Source organism: Anastrepha ludens, chromosome 5, assembly GCF_028408465.1.
Source record: "Anastrepha ludens isolate Willacy chromosome 5, idAnaLude1.1, whole genome shotgun sequence".
Lineage (NCBI taxonomy): Eukaryota > Metazoa > Arthropoda > Insecta > Diptera > Tephritidae > Anastrepha > Anastrepha ludens.
Window position 1 is genome coordinate 118,638,093 of NC_071501.1, and position 22,278 is coordinate 118,660,370.

Here is a 22,278-nt window from a genome sequence, read left to right on the forward strand (position 1 = left end):
GCTGGTTTCTGGCGCATGCGCGCACTCCTTCTATAGCAGCATCAATCTCGTTACTCAATAGCAACATCTCATATTTTCAAGCAACATTACTTTTTCAATCATTTCCGTTTATTTGAGTAAAACAACTATTTTCACATTCAAAATAAAGGACATTTATTATTTTATTCAAACCCAAATAAATCTTTGTCATTGGCTACGCAATATACCCATACACGTTTGGTTAATTCTAATTTATTGCAAACATTTTCATGTTAATGCACGTACAATATATAATAAATACAATATCAGCAAGTAAAAGAAGAAAAAACGTGTCAATATCCCTTGAATTTTCTCCAATTTATTTTTTATTTATACAATAATAAAGGCATTGTTTGATGTTAATTGGTAATTACCGATTTGTGGTTTTTGTTGTTGTTGTCATTTTTGGTTTAGCTCTATACTTGGTATATATGCGCTATGTAAAACATACAAAATTTTCAATTACAAATATTTGTAATTCGCGATTTTTTACAAAAACAAAAAAATATCTTTAGAGTATATGAATATTTTAAAAATTTATATTTGTTTTTTTTTTTTTGCTATTTTTGATATTTGCAAGTCCTGTATTCATTATTTTTAAGTGACTACATTTATAGTAATTTTAATGCAAAAATGCTGCTTCCAAAATTTTTGAATAAATATAAATTTAAAATTGTGTATACGAGTATGCCAAGGATTTGGTCGATTTTATTTTTTATTTTTGTTGTTGTTGCTGTTATTTTTTGCATGCGTATGTATGTATATGCCAATAAATTTGACAAGAGTTTATCCTAATTTTTGATTCTTACAAAAGAGCAACATACCCAGTTGTATATTTGTTTGTTATTAGTTTTCAACGCACTTTTTATTTTTAAATTCCAATTTTACTTAGACACGTACGTACATATATAGCGAATATTTGTTTGTTTTTATTTTTATTTTCCATGAAATTACAATTATTAGGTACACCGACATTTTTCCTATTTGTATTCGTATTTGTTTAGGGAATTGTGATAATGCAATGCAAATGTGTATGTGTGTGTGTATGTGTGGATAAAGTCTCCACTACCCTACAAGACAGCTGACTATCATATAAGCACTCATATTATCATCATCACTATCCTCATCCAACTACACATTTTTGTTCTATCTCTCTTTTACCAATAGCCATTTCTTATAACTGAAAAATATATGTACTATGCTCTAAAGGCAAGGCAACTTCTCATTTCTGTTCTCAACAAGTAATCACTACTGATGGGCCAACTACTCATTTTCGTCATCAAAAAGTAATCAGCACAAACTCCTCAATAACTCCTCATTTTCGTTAAAAAGTAATCAGACTGAGGAGTTTCGTTAAAATGTTTTACTTAGAAATTATAAAATTTATATTTTACGGAGATCCGAACTCACGAATTTTCAACTTTTAGCCAAGCATCTGCTCACACTACAACTTTTTTCAGAGCAGCCACATTATAAGCATACAAATGAGCTGCCTTGCCGTTTAAAGTACAGTAGATATATTTTTCACTTACATGAAATTCTTCTTCTTAATTGGCGCTATAACCGTTTTCGCGATTTTGGCCGAGTTTAACAAAGCGCGCCAGTCGCTTCTTTCTCGTGCTAACCGGCGTCAATTGGACACACCAAGTGAAGCCAAGTCCTTCTCCACCTGATCTTTCCAACGTAGAGGAGGCCTTCCTCTTCCTCTACTACCACCAGCTGGTACCACATCGAATACTTTTAAAGCCAGAGCGTTTGTATCCATTCCGACGACATGGCCCAGCCAACGTACCCGCTGGATTTTTATTCGCTGCGCTATGTCTATGTCGTCGTAAAGCTCATACAGCTCATCATTCCATCGCCTGCTATATTCGCCACTGCCAACGTGCAAAGGTCCGAAAATCTTGCGTAGAATCTTTCTCTCAAACACTCCAAGCGTCGCTTCATCGTATGTTGTCATCGTCCAAGCTTCTGCGCCATACGTTAGGACGGGCATGATGAGAATCTTGTAGAGTGTTAGTTTTGTTCGTCGAGAGAGGACTTTACTACTTAGTCCAAAGTAGCACTTGTTGGCAAGAGAGATTCTACGTTGGATTTCGAGGCTGACATTGTTATCGGTGTTAATACTGGTTCCTAAATAAACGAAGTCCTTTACAACCTCAAAATTATAACTGTCAACACTGGCGTGGGGCCGACACGTGAGTGCGCCGACTGTTTGTTTGAAGACAGGAGGTACTTCGTTCTGTCCTCGTTCACCGCCAGACCCATGCGCTTTGCCTCTTTATCCAGTTTGGAGAAGGCAGAACTAACAGCGCGGGTGTTATGGCCGATGATGTCAATATCATCGGCATTTGCCAACAATTGTACGCTCTTATAAAAAAGTGTGCCTGAACGATTAAGTTCTGCGGCTCGTACGATCCTTTCCAACATCAGGTTAAAGAAGTCGCACGACAGCGAGTCACCTTGTCTAAAACCTCGTTTGGTATCAAACGGCTCGGAGAAGTCCTTCCCAATTCTGATGGCGCTGCTGGTTTTGAGCAACGTCATCTTGCATAGCCGTATTAGTTTTGTGGGGATACCAAATTCAGACATCGCGGCATACAAGTAACTCCTTTCCGTACTGTCGAATGCAGCTTTGAAATCGACGAAAAGATGGTGTGTGTCGATTCTCCTTTCATTGGTATTTTCCACTGATAAGGTCCAATCAGTTGGTTGACGGTGGGCTTCAGCCTTTCACACAATACGCTCGCTAGAACCTTATAGGCGATGCGCCCGATCGCAGCGGGGTTCTATAGGCGGCAGCCTTTTCTTTCCTTTGCTATGCTTACATGAAACTGCTATTGGTAAAAGGGAGATAGAATTCACGCCGAACAGGGGAAAATAATATCAAATGAAATATTTGACTTCCCCATTAAAAAAAGTTGTGTATGCTCTGCTGATAATGCGCATGTATTAGGGACTAATAAAATACTTGTAAATGTGTTGGAATTTGTGTCGAAAGTGCTCAGCACTGTCTTGTAGGGACAATGGAAATATGTATGCGTTTGTGTGTATGTGTGCACCAAGTCTCCATTCGGTAGTGCTGGCTGATCCGTAAAAAGATCGCACTTATGTACATAGACCTCTAGCGTCCATTGTGTTACTAGTCTGCATTGCAGCGCACACAGTTTTTGTTAAAATTTTTACAGATTTGTAATGGGTCGAACATTTCTTCTCGTGTGTTATTTTGTTTCTCTTTTTGCTTGTCAAATTTCTTTTATGATTTTTCTTTCTTTTTCTTTTGTATGCAGTTTATCTTAAAATCGCATTTGGAAATGTTTACAACAAAAATTCGCTCAACGCCTGGCAGTTTACACACCAAGCAAACATAGAATATTATTTGAGTAGTCCACCTGACCTGGGTATACAGGTGCAAGTATTTTTAGGATTTTATTTTGAATTAAAAAAATTTTAATTTTATTTTTTAATTTTAAATTTCTTAGTTTTGTACTAAAAGTAAGCGTATTACATGTATAATTAAAAAGTATTTAAAATAGAAGAACCAAATTGTAAATTATGTTGTTTCGCTTCAACTTTTTAACACTAATTTATCTTCGTGTATGTATGTATGTATTGTATGTATATACGTTTTTGTTTGTTTTCTGCTTCTTACTGTAAATACTTAACACTTTGCTAGTTCTAAAAAATATTGGTGCTTTGGAATGCGTTACGAAAAAGGCTAAAACCAACAATGAGAGTTATCAAAATAAATTAATATGTATGTATGTATGTTTATTTGTATGTAAGTAATAAATATGACGAGAAGTATTTGAAAATATCGGTAAACACTAAAATAAAAAGTTTTTTATCTACTTTAAATTTTATTTTAAATTCTTTGAATTAATTAATTTTTTTTTAATGTAATTTAACCTTTTTTTGTTTTTGGTATAGCATGTACATATGTATGCTTGTAGGCAATAGAAAAAACTGTTTCCAGCAATATGTATGTAGACAGTGTTAGATGCACGGCGTATGCACGGTATGTAAGTAGATACTAATGTATGTATGTATACGTGTATATAAATGTACATATGTATGTCTTTTCATTTGGGAGGGGGCTGTCTGTGAGGCAAGAAGAGGTTGTTTTTTACATAAATATATGCAAATATGTACTAAATATCGTGCTTTACATACATATGTATGTATTTATGTAATTGTTTTTTTTTTTTTTTGGTTTTGGTTTAAGGGGGAACGCCACTGTGAAAATCGATTCTTTTTTTGCATAAATTGTTAGTATAATATAATTACTCAAGAAATTTTTTTTTTTTTTGTTTTGTCCCCATTTATTTTATACATCTGTCCATAGACATTAAGTATCTTGTTTAACAATTTGGTCAGGATTTATAATCAAGACTCAAGAACTCAAGAAAATGTGGCCGAAATTCGCTTTATTCCCGATTCTATGTGCACTTAAGTGAGCGCCCGTCGGTTCGGCCCCGTAGCGCTTACGATACGATGCTTTATTTCAAACGTGTTTTTCTCGAAACGACTTTTTTTGATATGGTGGCAACGATTTCTCGAAGACTAATGAACCGATTTTATCGCTTTGGCTATCGTTGTACGTAGCCGATTTTTACAATTTTGAAAATAACAATTTTTTTTGGCAAAAAAAAAAAAACAAAAAAGGCTATGTACAACGATAGCCACTATAGTGTAGATTAATAAAATTTTTGGGATTTTGACTTCAGATGATTATTCATTGCTTATCGCTGCCACCAGATGACATCATTTTTTTTTCTAACTCGTTACGTTTATGTACATTAATTTGTCAATTTTCAATATTTTTTAATAAAAATATACATCAACATAGTTTAGTACATATTCAATAAATTGCCTTTTGTCCGATCCTCGAATAATCATTCCACCTTACAAAAAAAAATTCCCAAAAATCGACTATTTTTTTACCCTTCACAGTGGCGTTCCCCCTTAAAGTATGTTTAATAAATATATGTATGTATGTATGTATGAATAGGTATATCTAGATACGCACACATTGATATTTTGAAGTTGAAACTGTTTTTATTTTCTAATATTCCCACACCCCTCTACCATCTAATGTGCACTTTTCACTAAAGTCTCACTAACTTGCACGATTATGACATGCTTTCTAAATATTTACTAAAATATTTATGTAATTTTTCTCCCTTCTACATTTAACTTTCAATTTTATTGTATTTTGTTGCACATAAATAATATTTCTCTTGTTGATTCCTGTATATTTAACTTTAACGCTATGATCGCTCCATTTAATATTTATTTTATTTATTTCTTATTCACACACACGCATACGTATGTGTGTATGTATGTGTGCATGCATGCATGTGTATAATATATTTTTTCTATATTTGCTCTAAGTAGTAAATAGTTTCTACATATTTGTCTTTTTTCGTCACACAATAAAAGCTCGCCAAGTTGACTTTCATAACATTCAATATTTTACATTTTTGTATACATTTGTATGTATGTATTTATGTATGTATGTATGTATGTATGTATAATTCGGCCTAGTTTTCTATATACGCATTGTATATATAATAATTTTCATTTTGTTAAACTTAAAGATATTGAAAAATTTTCCATGTTTCTTTAATTCTATTCACTTTTCATTACTTTTAACAATTTCATTAAAGCAGAGAAACAGCGCTGTTTTGTTTTTTTTTTTTTTGTTTTTGGTTTTAATATTACAATACATACTAACTTAATGGCGTTTCAAAAGGCGCGATACAGTGATTGAGAGCAAATAAAACGTAAGAATTTTTAATTTTGTACAAAAAGCCGCATTTTGTAAGTATGTATGTATATACGCCTGTAGTCTTTGAGACCATACAAGGTGGCGTCAAATTAATCACCGTATGGGAAGATTTATATTTTTGAAAATGCCGTCGTACCCCAATCACATTTGACACGTGTGAATTGAAAATGAAATTTGAATTGGTCGAGCCAAGGAGCACCAAGAGATTGGGTGGCTCCCAAAACACTCAGGCTAAAAAGCCCATTGTAAAGGGTGGTTAAATTTAAAAGGCCGAAATTGAATGTGAACCACAACTAAACGTCAAGTTTTTTTCTGCATTTCATTTGACATTTTTCAATTTCAGACTAACTCAATTTGAACCATGGAAAGATACGCAATCGAGCAACGCGTTAAAGTTATTCAGGCTTATTATGAAAACGGGCGTTCAAATCAAAATGCATATCGCGCACTTCGTGAAGAAAATCATCTTCAGTGATGAGGTACATTTTACCCTCAGTGGATTCGTCAGTAAGCAGAATTGCCGCATTTGAACGAATGATAATCCAAGAGTGATTGCCGAAAAACCAATGCACCCACAAAGAGTGACTGTTTGGTGCGGTTTATGGGCCGGCGGCATCATTGGGCCGTATTTTTTCCAAAATGAGGCCGGTCAGGCAGTTACTGTGAATTGTGTTCGCTATCGTGAGATGATAACGAACTTTTTATGGCCCGAATTGGAAGATATGGATGTGGACGATATGTGGTTTCAACAGTACGGTGCCACTTGTCACCCAGCTAACGAAACAATGGCTCTCTTGCGCGAAAAATTTGATGGCCGAATAATCTTACGTCGCGGCGATGTCAATTGGCCGCCAAGATCATGTGATTTGACACCTTTGGACTTCTTTCTTTGGAGTTATTTGAAAGAAAAGGTGTACGTCGATAAGCCAACAACAATTGAAGAGCTAAAGAATGAGATAATTCCGCCCATTAACGGCATAGAACTTCAATTATGCCTCAGCGTCATCGAAAATTTGGACCATCGGATTGAGGTGTGCCGCCGAGGCCGCGGCGGCCATTTGGCCGATATTTTGTTCCATACGTAATTGAACCATACCATATTATATATTATCATAATAAAGAGAAATGACAATAATTTCTTAAAAAAATTGTATTTTATTCAAAATCAACACCGACCCATGAAACTTAACCACCCTTTACAAGGTGAGGTCCAAAATAAACAAGACTGGCGTCATAAAAATGTGAAAGCTCGGTGACATTCGGTTCAATGGAAGCGAAGTTATTTCGTCTAAAGTGTCAGTATGTTTGTGGTCATCGGTACAAAAATGAGTTTCGAACATAGAGCTAATATCAAATTTGTTTTAAAATCGGTAAAACGCTTACCGAAACATTTGAATTGATGAAAAATGTTTATGGCAATGATTGTCTATTTCGTGCCAGATTTCATGAGTGGTTTACACGTTTCAGAGATGGTTGTGAGGACACAAATGACAATGAACAGACGGGCCGCCCAAAATCAGTAATCACCGAAAACTTCATCTAAGTGGCTCGTAAATTTATCAAAAATTAACCGAAATTATCGTTGAAATTCATGGAATCGGAGTTGAATATCTCTAAAATATCGATTTATCGCATGTTAACTGGTCATTTGGGCTTACGAAAGGTCTGTGCACGTTTCAATCCGCACAAGTTAACTGAGGACCAAAAATTGCTCAAAATTCAACATTCGAAAGACCTCATTAAGAGGTGAGAAAAGACGAGAACTTCCTTTACATCAATGTAACTGGTGATGAAACGTGGTGTTTCTAACATGAACCTGAAACTAAGCGTGAAAGTGCCGAATGGAAGGCCCCAGACGAGCCACCATCCAAAAAATCGCGGTTATATATATATATATAATTAGCACGTACACCCTTTTTGGGTGTTTGGCCGAGCTCCTTCTCTTATTTGTGGTGTGCGTCTTGATGTTGTTCCACAAATGGAGGGACCTACAGTTTCAAGCCGACTCCGAACGGCAGATATTTTTATGAGGAGCTTTTTCATGGCAGAAATACACTTGGAGGTTTGCCATTGCCTACCGAGGGGCGACCGCTATTAGAAAAAGGTTTTTCTTTAATTTTGGTGTTTCACCGAGATTTGAACCTACGTTCTCTCTGTGAATTCCGAATGGTAGTCACGCACCAACCCATTCGGCTAAGGCGGCTCGCGTTTGGAGAAGTCAAAAATCAAGTCGATGCTCATTTGTTTTTACGATTCCAAGTGAATTGTCTACAAGAAGTTCGTGGCAACGGGCCAAACCGTCAATGCAATTTTCTATTTTGGCATTTTGAAGCGTTTGCTGCATCGCATTTGTCGAATTCGCCCTGACTACCGCGAAGGAGGAATTTGCCGCTTATTGCATGATAATGAACCATCTCATCGATTCACGCTTGTGACTGATTTTTTGACTAGAAATCGCATTCTAACCATCAATCACTCACCGTATTTGCCTGATATGGCTCCCTGTGACTTCTCCCTATGCGGAAAATCGCATTTGGCAATGAAAGGAAAACGTTTTGCGTCCGCAGAGTCCATCCAAAAGGCTTGCATCGACATCCTGAAGAACATTCGGTGAAATTCAATGACTTGAAACACTAGTATTCTACATTCACACAGTATTCTACAAAATGTAAATTCAGCTTTTTTTATGTGCCACTTTTCACCCAAGAATACAGTTATTTTAAGAAACTATCGTTAGAAGTGTGAAACACCCAGAGTCTAGGCTTGTGAAATTGCTGCAACGTAACTAATTATTTGTAACAAATACAGAAATGTGTAGAAAATTAATTAAGTTTGCCGTAATTTGCGATTAGCGAAGCATTTGTTTGTCGTGCTGGTGAAAAAAAGGCGATCGCAATAAACGCTGCACACTTTTGTAACATAAAAAACTTTGTTGCGGCGGTTGGATGTGTGTATGTATGCACGTACGCGTATATGTAAAACAAGTGTATGTGAAAACGGTATTGGCTATTTGTACGCAATTACTCAGCCAGCGTATCGATGCAAAAACACTTTTTTATGATAATTGTTTAACAACTTTAACAACTGAGATAACCTCACACAGATTTAGAAGAAAAAAAACTGTATTTGCATGCGCATATTTTATATAGTAAACAAGTTTTAGCAATGCTGGTGACAGAATGTGACTTTTTCCTATGCATCTAACAAGATTTATATAGCCGTATGTACATACATATTAAAAAAAATGAAGTTTTGTACAATTAAAAATTTAACTATTTTAATAAATTTAATTTTTTCCATAATTTTTATTTATGGGTGGCGTGTCCAAGCCGTCAGTTTAATTTTAAGGTAAAAAAATTCCTACCACTAACTATAACTGTATGTAAAGGGTCTTTCAAAAGACGCGCCTATGTATTTTTTTTTAATACAAAACATGTAAAAATTTAGATTCTCTCAGGTTTCACTATTTTTATTCAAAATACGGCTCTCGGCAAGGAAATTAGATCCTCTAGTGAGACATTCTGCAAATTTCCCAGGTCTTCAAAGAAAACATCTGGCAAGGCTTCTTTGAAGTGCAGGACAATCACAGAGGGGATGTTGTATCGCCTCTATTCTGCAGTATTCCTGCAGAAGTCATTGTGAGGTACACCCATTCTACTGACTAGAGTTGCTAATAGTGCAGTGACCCTTTATAACACCTGTGAGGACACTGGTGGTTGATCTGTTGAATCCAAGCAGACATTTTATCCTTTTAATATTCAGTTTTGGCCAGTGCGTAGTCAAAGACCACGTCAATCGCTGTGTACAAGTTCGTTTGTAAGAATGCTAATGTCCTCTATCATTCACTGAGGGTCCAGCTCAGAGCCTTTCCTTGCACACTCACCCACTCTCGCATTTCGCTCCACTCCAGAGTGGCTGAGGACCCAACAAACTGTGGTACTGTGTTGATCGATAAGCCAAAGCGATCTCCTGCATTCTTTAATATATCTTGAATTGATGTGCGCTCAAGCCAATGTTTTGATCGCTGCTTGACTATCAACAAAAATGGTAAGGTTTGCCGGAGGTAAGTCGATTAGTCTTATCATTTTTTGCTGCTTTGTGTTGATAGCGCAGATCTTAGCTTGGAAGACGCTACACCGGTCTGGGAGTCAAAAGGCACAGTTTAGAGATAATTGTTCCGAGTACACTCCCAATCCAGTGTCATTATCCATCTTTTAGCCGCCAGTATAAATATGGTGACTACTATTATCTGATATGACTCTGGTCTATCAATCCTTTCGTCGCACCATTGACAGTAACAGCTCTTTCATTTTCATCTTCGAAGAGTAAATAACTGGCGCCATTTTACCAGAGCAGGACAAAACTGCACTTTGCTCCTGGAATGCATGCATCTGTGTTTCAAGCGGGGGTGAATGCAGTTCAAGAAGCGATGAACTTTATTGTGGAAAACAGATGGAAAGGCAGATCTATATTTGTCTGCAGCGATAGCCAGGCTGCGCTCATGGCCTTAGACAGCCCCCCAACCACTTCAAGGGTAGTAGAGTCCTGTAAATCCAGGCTGAACTATGTTGGTAGACATAATAGCCTGATGTTAACATAGATCCCGGGACAAGACCTCTGACTCCTTAGCTAGTATGGGCTCTGATGCCAACTTCTTTGGCCCCCAGCCCGTTCTGCCGCTCCCTTCTGCAGCCATCAAAGCCACGGTTAGCAAATGGGTTACTATAACCCACAAGGGAGCTTGTCAGGCTGAGAGAGGCTGCAGATGGATTAAACTGATGTTACCTGTCACGTTCGATCGACTGCCCCAAATCCTCCTGTCATTAAGCAGAAGGGACTACAGACAGCTGGTTGGACTGATGACGGGCCACTTTCTGTGATCGAAGCACATAGAAAGGGTGGGCATCTCAGACAGTGTACTCTGCCCAGCTTGTGAAGAGGAGGTTGAGTCGGTGGACCACTTCCTGTGCGTATGCTCCGCCTTCGCTCGAATCAGACTTGATTTCTTAGGCACTGATGTGTTAAGAAGCGACCACCTTGGCTCCTTGGCACCACAAGATCTACTCAGATTTCTTCGGAGATCTGGTAGATTTAAAGAAAATTAAAAGGGGATCCAAGTGTAGTACAATGGACTTAATTGTGTCTGAGTGATGCACTAGCTAGTTGTCCAGACAAAAACAAAACAAAAAAAATATTTCACCAGCCCAAAAAGCACTGCAAAAAGTACATTTTAGTAGATGTGGCCGCCATAGCCGAATGGGTTTGTGCGTGACTACCATTCGGAATTCACAGAGAGAACGTAGGTTCGAATCTCGGTGAAACACCAAAATTAAAAAAAACATTTTTCTAATAGCGGTCGCCCCTTGGCAGGCAATGGCAAACCTCCAAGTGTATTTCTGCCATGAAAAAGCTCCTCATAAAAATATCTGCCGTTCGGAGTCGGCTTGAAACTGTAGGTCCCTCCATTTATGGAACAGCATCAAGACGCAGGCCACAAATAGGAGGAGGAGCTCGGCCAGAAACCCAAAAAGGGTGTACGCGCCAATTATGTATGTATGTAGGTATATATGTAATGATTTTTCTGAGATCCTCAATAGAACCAACCTCTGAATTGTCGACTCATTCGGCCGGTTAGTTCCAGCTAAAAATCACGAATTTTGCGTTATGTTGTTCGAAAAGATCGCCCATTTTAGTATTTAGTTTCAATAATATCAACGTGTTGTTGTTGCATTGCGTAAAATTGTGCATCTCTCTCTAAGTGACAAATGTCAGAGATGCAATAAAAAAAGTACCCTCTAGGAAGTCTTCACTACTGTCACCTATGCGTCATTTTTGAAAGACCCTTTAATTTTAAAAATTCCATTATGCCTAAATAAGTTTGTATGTAATACCAAAAGCTCAATTTTCCAAAGCAACGCATTATTTTTCATAATAAACGGTTCTAAATACTAAATACATATAACACATGTACTTGTATATGTGTGTATAGTATGTATGGTACATATGTATGCATGCAGTTACAAAATATGGGGAAATAACAACTAATGGAAAATGTAATTTTATACCAATGCCATTTGCTTAAAACGCAAAAATCCGATTCCCTAGACGATAATACACGCAGTTCAATACCCATAACAATTAACTTTTTTCCAATAAAAATAAGCTACACATACACACGTGCCAATAGTATAAGTAGATGTATAAATATAAGTAAACAGTCGGAGAGCTGTGCCATTTTTAAATGCACTCAAGCGAACAAAAAGATCGATTTTTATCTTTTGTTTTGGTTATGACAATTAAAATACCAAAAAAAATATATATTAAAAATATTTACAATTAAAAGTAGACTACATTTACAAACAAAAATACTAGCATTTTCCACTACATTAAACAATAAAACAATACAATATTTTGCACTTAACCATACAATATTTTTTACAGCAGCAGTTAAACCAAACAATGAACTGTGATAAAAAAAATTGTCTATACACATTTAAAAATATTTTCGTAGGACTTTTACTTTATGAGATTCTTCGTACAATACAAGATTTCCAATGGCAAACAAAAGGTGTGCAAATGTATGTATGTGTGTTTGTATGTAAGTTGTTTATATAAGTTTATTCTCAGTGTCTTTTACTAGTAGGAAAGGAAACATTGAAAATGTGCCGGCACGTGGGATTTAAATATTTTAATTACGAAACTATGCCATAAAAACAAGCTGATATGCGCGCGCCGTGCCTAGGTTTGTGTACAAGTCAGATATCGCGTTATCACTCTGCGTATTTATGGCTTACATAGCGCGCGTGAAATATGTAAGTATGTATGATAGTATGTATGGGGTATACACAAAACTGTATTCGAAACCTTAAGGCAGTACTCCCAAATGTCTGAACTAAAATTTGCATTCTCGTTCGTTACCCCTTCGTGTTCGCACCCATTTCATTTGTTCCAATGGTTAGGCCATACATTAAAAAATCGCTAATGTACTCAGGCGTAGGCTCTGAATAGCCGTTCAGTTACATGCCTACTTATTCGCCTGTTCACCTTCTACTCCGTCACATACATATGGACTTTTCTTAACTCGCGCTCCCTGAACCTGGCTATCAGGCATTGCAATATCCAACGGTGTATATATTTCTTTAATATACGATTACCATGATGGGGCCTAAAATTTACTCTTTTCAACACATATTTTTCACGCAAACTATTGTACAATACCTGTCGCTTGAGGCGCCTATGATTGTGTGAGACGATTTCTTCGTGATGTATGGCGGGAAAATCGAATTGTGTATCACTAAGTGAATCAACGGTTATGGACTGTTCGTTAGCGGTCATCATGTCGGCTGCGATAAATTCAGTCGGTAGAGTTTGTGGGTAGGTAGTGTAAGAAATCTCCGTTTCAACGCTTGTATTCTCTGCCATACCCCCGTCTATGTTCACGAAAGGTCCAAGGAAATCTGTCGTTTCGTTAGTCCCTGCCACTTCTTGTTGAGAGCTTTCTAATTGCATGACTTCTTTAAATGGTTCGCCCGTCTCATCGCCGCTTTCCACAATATTATCTATACTCTCGTACACGGCCATAGGCGTATCGGTTGGCTGCGCTTGCGCATGCGCCACAACGCTCAGCACATTTTCATTCATATCACATTGCAAAACATATAAATCACTATCGTTAACTAAAATTTCTTCTAGATTAATTAGTACTACATCTTGAACTTCTTTCTCTTCTATATCGCCATCTTCGAGATCTGAAGGGACTCCAGATTGTCGAAACATTTCCGCTAAAGCTTCTTCAACGCTCAATTCGCGCTCCAGTGTTTCTGGAACGTTTTGGTTTATGTTGGTGGTGACGCTAATTTCAAAGGAACTACTTAAGGCAATTTTACAAAGGTCACTTAGCTTTGGTATTTTACTATTTAACTCGTCCTCAGTTCGGTTAATCATTGAATGATCTTCAATGGTATTTTCTCTCTCCAAAAAGTCAAACACTAGTTTCTTTAAACTCGGCACTTCACTGTCACCACTAATTAAATATTTGGTTTGCGGTTTATTTCCTACTTCTTCTTCTTCCAATTTATGCTCCAAACATTCGATTTCATATGACCTATCACATCCTTCGACCCCGCTCGTTGCACTCACCACTTCAAAATCAATGTTGTCAGACATTCTCGCAGGCATTGTAACGGTTGATTCACCATCAATCAATAGAGTGCTATCCTCAGCTTGCATTGACTTGCCAACTTCAACAGGCGCACACATTGACCCAGCTGTTTCATGCTCCGAAATTTGTGCATCATCGTTGGCAGGGGCTGCTTCGTAATTTTCTCGCATTGACTTACCAACCTCAACAGGCGCACACATTGACCCAGCTGTTTCATGCTCCGAAATTTGTGCATCATCGTTGGCAGGGGCTGCTTCGTAATTTTCTCGCATTGACTTGCCAACTTCAACAGGCGCACGCATTGACTCAGCTGCTTCATGCTCCGAAATTTGTGCATTATCGTTGGCATATACTGCTTCATGATTTTCTAAATTTTCTTGAACGTCCTTGTTTGTTACCACCTCATCATGCACATCACTATCGCTTTCTAATATTTCTTTCAAGGTCTTGATATAGTTTTCCTGAGTATGGGGCTCTGCTTCAGTCTTTTTCTCTATTTCCGTGGCTTGTAGATTACGCGGTTCATCTGTTTGATGCTGGGAGAGTTCTTTTTCTAACTCCTTCATTTCATCGAAATCGCTATGCACGGTTGTCGTACTACTTTGCGTATCCTCATCAGAGGAGGAGCTGGAGGAGGATGACGACGACGTAAGTGATCTATGATCAGAAGATGAAGTGGATGCATCTGAATTACACGATGAGTTGCTATCTGTGGAATCTTCATCGAAGTCCTCGGACTTTTTGAAATAATTTTTTGATGAAGCTGTGAAATATTCAGCAGATTTTCTCGCTCCAAACATATCGACACTTTTTTCTCTTTCATATGTATCCAAATCTTGATCTATTAATCTATACCCCTCACTTTGCGCAGCAGTTGATTCACGCAGATCTTTTATTGGACAATTAATATTTTCAGTTTCGATTGGACTTAAGGAATTCCAATTGCCCTTAGTTGTGTTTGATATATGTTGTACTATCTCTAACACTTCATCTTCAGCCGCCGGGCTGTTAATCCCCGGTGTATGGGGAGAATTCAGAGAATTCATATCTTCTTCAATTTGGTGTATCGCAGTTTCCTTATCGTTGGATGAATATGTCGGAGCAACAACTTTGGAATCACCAATTTCTATCTTTGTTTCAGCTGTAGTCTTAACCGCCGTCGTGGTAATTGCGGCTGAGTTTACAGCAAACTCTTTGCGCATGTCCACTGAGAAGCTATTCACATTTTCTTCGGCTTGGTTTACAGGAGTCTCCTCAAATTTGGTTGCGCATGCTAGGTTGTCTATTTTAGCATCAACATCTTCAATTCTCTCAATAGTCTCTTTAGACGCTGGGCTATTAAACGCTTCAGAATGTACAGAAAATTGGTCAACTAGATCATCAGCGCACGAACAATTCGAACTTTCTTCGGTAAGACTAGCCCGATTTTCCTCAGTGTTATGCGAATATCTGCATGCCGTTGTTTCAGTTACTTCGCTTTCAACTTTTTCAACTCCATTTTTTTCTTGCTGCAGTATTTCTATTATTTTTGGAGATGAGTTTGAGTTGCCAAGCGGCACGTCGTCGTTTATTGATGTGGCTATCACATTTTTAATTCCATCATGAACTTCATTTACCGTTCGAATATCTTGATCACGCGCTGCTGGTGAATCCGCTGAAACTTCGGTTTCTGTGTGCGTCATTTCACCAAAATCATCAACATCCTGATCAAGTACGCGCTCTGCCACTAATTGCTGTGCAGAGCTTTTGTCTTCGATATCGCTTAAGTTGTTATCTCCTCTTATATTTGGTACAAAATTAGCAGATATTCTAGTTTCTGCACCATCATCTTCAAATACATATGCTGACATATTAATGGAAACATCTAACAAATTCGTTTGTCTATCACTTGTTTCAGCCGCCGACTGCATTTCCAGCATATTTGGCCAAGCTTTGTTTGCTTCAATGTCTCCTTTCACATCAATGACATCGGAATCAGCTCTTGGCATTTGACGTTCTTCCGCAGATTGGACATTTTCAGCTTGCTTGGCAGTCTCAATTTCTCCCTCATCCGTGTTGTCTTTGTTGTTAGGTTCAATATGGGCTTCTTCCTCAACTGCACCCAGCACATTTTCATCAAAAATATCTTTCACAACTGATGAGCGAGATTCTCCTACATTCTCAATCTCTTCAGTTTGGTTTGAAAGTTTAATATCGGCTTTTTCTTCCAGCACTTCAAGCGGAATACCATTTTGATTTTCCAGAGTTGTATTCATAATTTCGTGCTCAATAAATCCCTGCTTAAATGCTGCACCGTTTAAAAGTTTAATTTGAAATATTTCGGAATTGACGAAACATACACAAATACATTTCAGACTTTTGGGATTGAAAACTTTTGAGTCGGGTTTCACTTCACTGGACAATTGCTCCACGCTGTTTCCCTTGTTTGATGGTAAATGGGTTCTCAACCGCGTGGCAATTTGTTGTTGTATCAGTGTGGTTGTATCCAGTCGTTGATGTTTGGTGGTATGATGACGGCGTAAAGAGCGTAAGGCCCTTTGGTAAAATGTATAGGTTCTTGGTTTTCGCGGCTTTATGGCTTTCAGCAAAATTTTCTTTTCCTTTCTTTTTTTACAGCGTTTTGTATAGTTTATGGGAAAATTCTTACCATTATCTATGATCTGTGCATGCTCATGTACTTTACTTTTCTCGTCATCTTTCGCTGACTCAGAATATTTTCGTTTGCGTTTATAGAATTTTGAAAAACATTTAATTTTTTGTGCTATTTCAAGATCGCTTTGCAAACTTTGATTGGCACATGTTTTGTTCGTGCCATTTGAGAGTTCTTCGTCGCTCATTTTAGTAATATTGGTGGCATTTTCTGCATCCGTTGTTGCTTCATTCGGCGTATTTGGCAGGATACTTGCATCAAATACAGCACTACTGCTCTCATTGCTGCAAGCTGCCTTAAAGTCGAACTCGCTTCCGATTTTATTTATAAATGTTTCATATTCTTTCTCAAATGTAGAGCCATTTGAACTTGTTGTGTTATCGCTCTCCATACCTCTATCATATAAACTATCTAGTTTAGCTTGGACGGCTGATAAGTTAAGCTCACTTTTGTAGACTGAGGAGATGAGCGTTTCTTCCACTCGCTCATTTGTCAGGGTACTGGGTGATATATGTACGAGTGCACAGTTTTCCATTGTTTTGCGACTCTCCAACTCATTTGTTGCATTCTCGATGACTTTTTCGAACGTTCCTTCTGGTTCTGTCATTTCCAGCGTTTCATTTTCGGTTCTCATTATAACACTACCTGTGCGTATGGGTGCCATGCCCGGTGTTTTTCCTGATAGCTTCATCTTTTTGCTTTCGAGTTCATCAAGTTCTTTTTCAACATCGAAACTATCGTAGGTAGCATCCCTAATGTCTGTTTTCACATTGAAGTCGTTCGACTTTGTCGCGCTGGCCAACGTTGGCCCCGCACCATTTGACTTTTCTATATCGATTATAATATCAGGCAAGTTTATGCTTGCATACTGATTTGTCTCCATGCCCAATGTGCTGTCATTAGTGAGGCCAACTTGTGCCTTTGGACGTGTATTAAATGTTTCCTTGTATTCTAAATTAGTTTCTACCAACGGTTGTGGTAGTGTTCGATATGTTTCCGCGGCATCGCTGCCATAAGCAGCTGATGGCTCGACTGCGATCGGCAGTTCTTGCGCGCAAGGCATTTTATTTGCCACCTCAGCGCGGCTAACACTGTCATCCACGTTAATAGCTTGCCCCACCAACTGCGGCGACTCATTCTCAGCAAACTTTCGCTCATCTGTGCAGCCATAATCTTCCTCATCTTCATTCCAAGTGCTGAGGAAATCACGTAAACTTGAGTAAGTCTTGGTAGTGGGTGTTACTGCGATGCCAGTCTTTTCTATGTTCTCTTCCGTCCCAGCTTTGCTATACATGCTTACGTCGTTCGGGTGCATCTCGCTGTCCAGGCCAAAGTTGTTGTCAAAGTGATTCATATTTGTAGCCATGTGCTCATCTAAGTTCGTCAGCGTCGTCTCAGCCATAAAACAATCATCACTTATCGTTGCTGAAGATCTGCGAAAGTCAATTAGTGAACTTTTCGCAGTATTCGACTGCGTGTAGGGCGGTGGCAAATTTCGCAGATGGTCAACGCGTTGTACTAAGCTTTCACGCGGCTGTTGAAGCAGCGCCGGCGCTTGAATTGGACTCACATAAGTGTCGTAGCTTGTCTGCATGTTGAGATCGTTGTAGTAAGCAGTTGGATGAATGTCACTATGTGGACCTGTTGTAATATTTGGATTGAGCGGCTGATGTGAAACTACGGCAGCTGGTGTCACAGAGTTTGAGTATTGCTGATTGTGTGCAACACTCGCGGGGTAGGAATGATAATTCATATTTGAGGTATCGTAGGTGGGCGTTGCAGCATAGAGATCATTCGTATTGACCTTGCTCTTGCTGGCATGCCCATAGTCAAGCACGCCATACTTTCCTGTCGAATTATTGTTGTTGCTGCCAGCAGTTGTGCCCGTAGTGCCATACGGAGTGGTTTGCGCGTGTGGATTGTAGGCGTTGGGAAGAAAGTGAGGATGATGTGCAGTGCGCGCATAATAGCAATTCTGTTGCTGATATGGTTGTGGGCAACAATTTTGGCGAGCAGCAACTGGAGCTGCGGAAGGCGGGTAGGGATGATGATATGCGAGGGAAGGATGCGTAGGTGGTGCTATTGCGGTTGGAATGCCGCTTGGAGGTAGTGGTGCATGGTGCGAGTATGGATGTGGCAAACGATCGGCTAGTCCGGCTACAAGGTGTGGTGAGGCATGCGAGGAATTCGGCCAGACGCTACGTCCAGCCGCGTTCGTCGCCATATACTGTTGGTGAGGGTTGTAATAAGAATTATACTTATCATATTTGTTGCTATATTTCTCAGGTGTGTAATACATATCACGATTTGCGGCGACGGTGGCGTTTGCCGCTACGTAGCTGGCATTTGTAGGTGGTATAGCAGCAGTTGGTATGCCATTGGCAGGCGGTGGTAGAGAACGACAATTTCCGTTAGCATAATCCATGCTCCAGTGCCACGACGAAGATGCGGATGTCTTACGGTATGCTTCATTGGGAACTTCAGCGGCGTACTGCGGTGGGATGGTTGAAGGCGCGGGTGGCGTCGCCGTGAACGTGACTGCATTATACGGCACTGCTGATAGGTTCGAGGGTTGTGTGGAAGTATAGTACGGAGACGGTGTTGCTGTGGTCACTGCAGTGTAAATATATTTATCGTACTTATCAAGATAAGGAGAGCCACTGCTACTACTGCTACTGCTACTGGCATTTGTGGCACTGCCGATGGTGCCGTAATGCACGCCCAGACGTTGCTGTGGCACGCGTGCACTCGGGACTGCAGGTAATGGTTTCATTTGCGCCGAACTCGTGCCATACGCAATCTCTTGTGGCGTCTCTCCACCGACGTGATATTGCGTAAAATTTTGCGCATAAGTCGGTGAGTTGGTAGCGTCCATCGGTTGATTACTATAATTAATATAATCGATGATGTGGTTTGGCAATTTTATGGGTAATTTGTTTTTGTAAGGATCCACATAGGCGGCTGAGCCACTAGTTTGCAAAGGCTGAGCGTAGAATGGTGTGGCGGTGGCTTGTGGTTTTGCGGACGTGCTTGTTTCACCATTACGTTTTTGATTACTCGGACTGCTTTCCGTGCTGCTGCTACTATTAAAAACTTTGATATTGTTGTTGTTGGCAGTTTGACTGTTTGTTTGCATTGCCGTCTGTGTGGGCAGCTTGCTTGGCTTTTCCAAGGTGGTGTAGATTGCCGTTGTGTGCCGCATGCCCAGCAAATTGCGTTCGGCACCAGTAGACTGCGTATAGCTATCGCCACCTCCCAAGTACGCATACGAGTCATAGTTGCTGTTATATTGCGATGCTGAAGGCACCTGCAATTGTTCCGCCAATTGATATGAATGTGTTTGATGATGGTACTGTTGATGTGGCGGATGATGATGAAGTTGTGGCTGTTGTTGGTGTTGTTGATGTTGAAAAGTTTCATTGTAGTACGGCGTTACAGCAGCTATTGTAGCCACTGGTGTCGGCTCGACCATGCCCACAGGTGTGGTGGAATGCGTATCCGAATACTGGCTGCCAGCTGATGCCGGATTGGTGGGGGTGGTGGTGGCGCTCGCATAACCACTACTGTTGCTACTACTGCTGCTGCTGCCACAACTCATATTAGTGATGCTATTGCTGTTGCTGGCAACCGCACTGAGTGGCATAGCGGTAATACATTCAACCGTAGTAGCGTCCATGTCGGCCTGGTCCTGTGGCCACTTCTGCGTTTACAAAAAAGCCAACTTTCGGATTTCGATGGCGAAACTGTAAATACAATTAATGTGGTTGTGTGAGTGAATGGCATACAAATGAAATTAAAAAAGTTTTGAAAAACGCACACAATTTCATAGCAAACAGTTGAAGCTATAAAATCTGTGGCAAAACTCACGTGAAAATATTAAAAATATTTAGCCAATAATCCCTAGCAATACAAAATATTTATATAGAAATTATCGCTTAACTAAATAATGCGCTTATGGTTTCCTTGTTTTCACTTTGCTTTTCTACAACCAAATGTGCGTAAATTTTCATGAAAACCCCTTAAACATATGCACTACAGAGGTACATATATTGGGAAAAATAAAAACGAAATGAAAGTTCGCTGTAGTGAACTGGAACATTTATAGTCACACGCCAATGTCCCTGCGATAAGTATGTAGACAGATTATCTGCCGTCATTTACTAAAATGTTCATTAAATATTAACGATTAACTGTCATTTTTGTTGGTCAGCTCTGCCGCCGACCTACATACATACATACATATGCATGTATGTATGTTTAATGACCTATACACAGGTGTTCGACAGCGTTATGGTTTCAATTGGATTCTACACACACACACACGCAACCTCAAATGCTCTTCGATGCCACTGTTTTAAGTGCCCTAGCAATGCTTGAACAACGGGCCAGCACCCCCTTTTGTTGTGGTAACGACACGCGACACAACAAACCAAATAATACCAGCTAGCCAATAGAAATGTCTAACATTGACCGACAAAATTTTTCAAAATGCAGTTTTCGAATACAAAATATTGCACGTGAACTACTAAAATGTCGAAATTCAAAATCAAAAAAAATCTCGAAAGAAGCATTTAAATTGCATTTTAGTTACGTACATACATCCATACTGTGAGCGTAAAAATATAATATAAGTCATGAACTGTGCACCACATGCGAGTATTGATAAGTTTTTCATATTTATTTACTTATTTTGTTATTCCAACTATTGTTTTTTTTTATAAATCTGTCGTTCATACTACAACGAAAACCATATAAAGCTAAGTTTCGAACTTTGTATAAAATTTGTGAAAATTCGGCAAAGTTTCATCAAAATTTCAAACTTTTTACTCAGAATTTTTCGAAAAATTTCGGGTACGCAGTTTTATAGATCATTGAATTTTGGTGCAAGCGCAAGTTTTAACTAGTTAAAAAATCGCGCTGATTTTTGTTAATATTTTCTGCTGACGATGTTGATTGTTTTCTTCCATATAAAAATGTACAGTAGGTGTTAAATGGAGTAAATGCACAGGAGGCTTCCGAAAAAAATTCTCAAAAATCCGTGTGATTTTTATCTACTTGAAACTTGTACTTTATTTTACGAAAAATTCAATGATTTATAAAACTGCACACCTGAAATTTTTTTAGAAACTCAAAGTAAAAAGTTTGAAATTTTGATAAAAATTGGCCGAATTTTTGATTACTATATAGAAACTTCGAAACTTTGCTTTATATGTTTCTTGTTGTAGTATTAACTATACTTTTATAAAAAAAAATAATTGAAAATTCAAAGAGCTATAAAAACGCATTCGAAAAATTCTGAGTAAAAAGTTTGAAATTTTGATGAAAATTTGCCGAATTTTTAAATATTTTATACAAACTTCGAAACATAACTTTATATGCTTCTTGTTGTAGGTAGTCTTGCTTAATTGAAAAAAAAATTGAAATGCATTTGTTAAGGGGTTCTATACAGTTAGAAGGCCGAAGAGAAGCGAATTTTCGAGAATTTTTTCGGAGAAAACTTTTAAATTTATTGATCTAAAAAATTGTACACTCATTATGTTATCTTTTAATTGTATTCGGCCGCCGTGGCCGAATGGGTTGGTGCGTGACTACCATTCGGAATTCAGAGAGAGAACGTAGGTTCGAATCTCGGTGAAAGATCAAAATTAAAAGAAAGCT

At 38.6% G+C, this 22,278-nt stretch overlaps 1 protein-coding gene across 2 annotated transcripts in view; it reads right to left on the bottom strand.

Annotated features, from left to right (window-relative positions):
* Positions 1 to 128: 128 nt before the first annotated feature.
* Positions 129 to 22,278, bottom strand: part of LOC128865235 (serine-rich adhesin for platelets) — an 83,830-nt gene continuing 61,680 nt past the window's right edge. The window contains exons 2-3 of one of the 2 annotated variants that reach the window (XM_054105361.1): positions 13,028 to 20,363; positions 12,861 to 12,974 (exon numbers count right to left, since the gene is read on the bottom strand). In XM_054105361.1, the coding sequence (XP_053961336.1) occupies positions 12,960 to 12,974; positions 13,028 to 20,296 (7,284 nt within the window). In that variant the 5' untranslated portion in view covers positions 20,297 to 20,363 and the 3' untranslated portion in view covers positions 12,861 to 12,959. Of the gene's footprint in view, positions 20,364 to 22,278 lie in introns of both variants that reach the window. The other variant, XM_054105360.1, reaches the window with a different exon arrangement.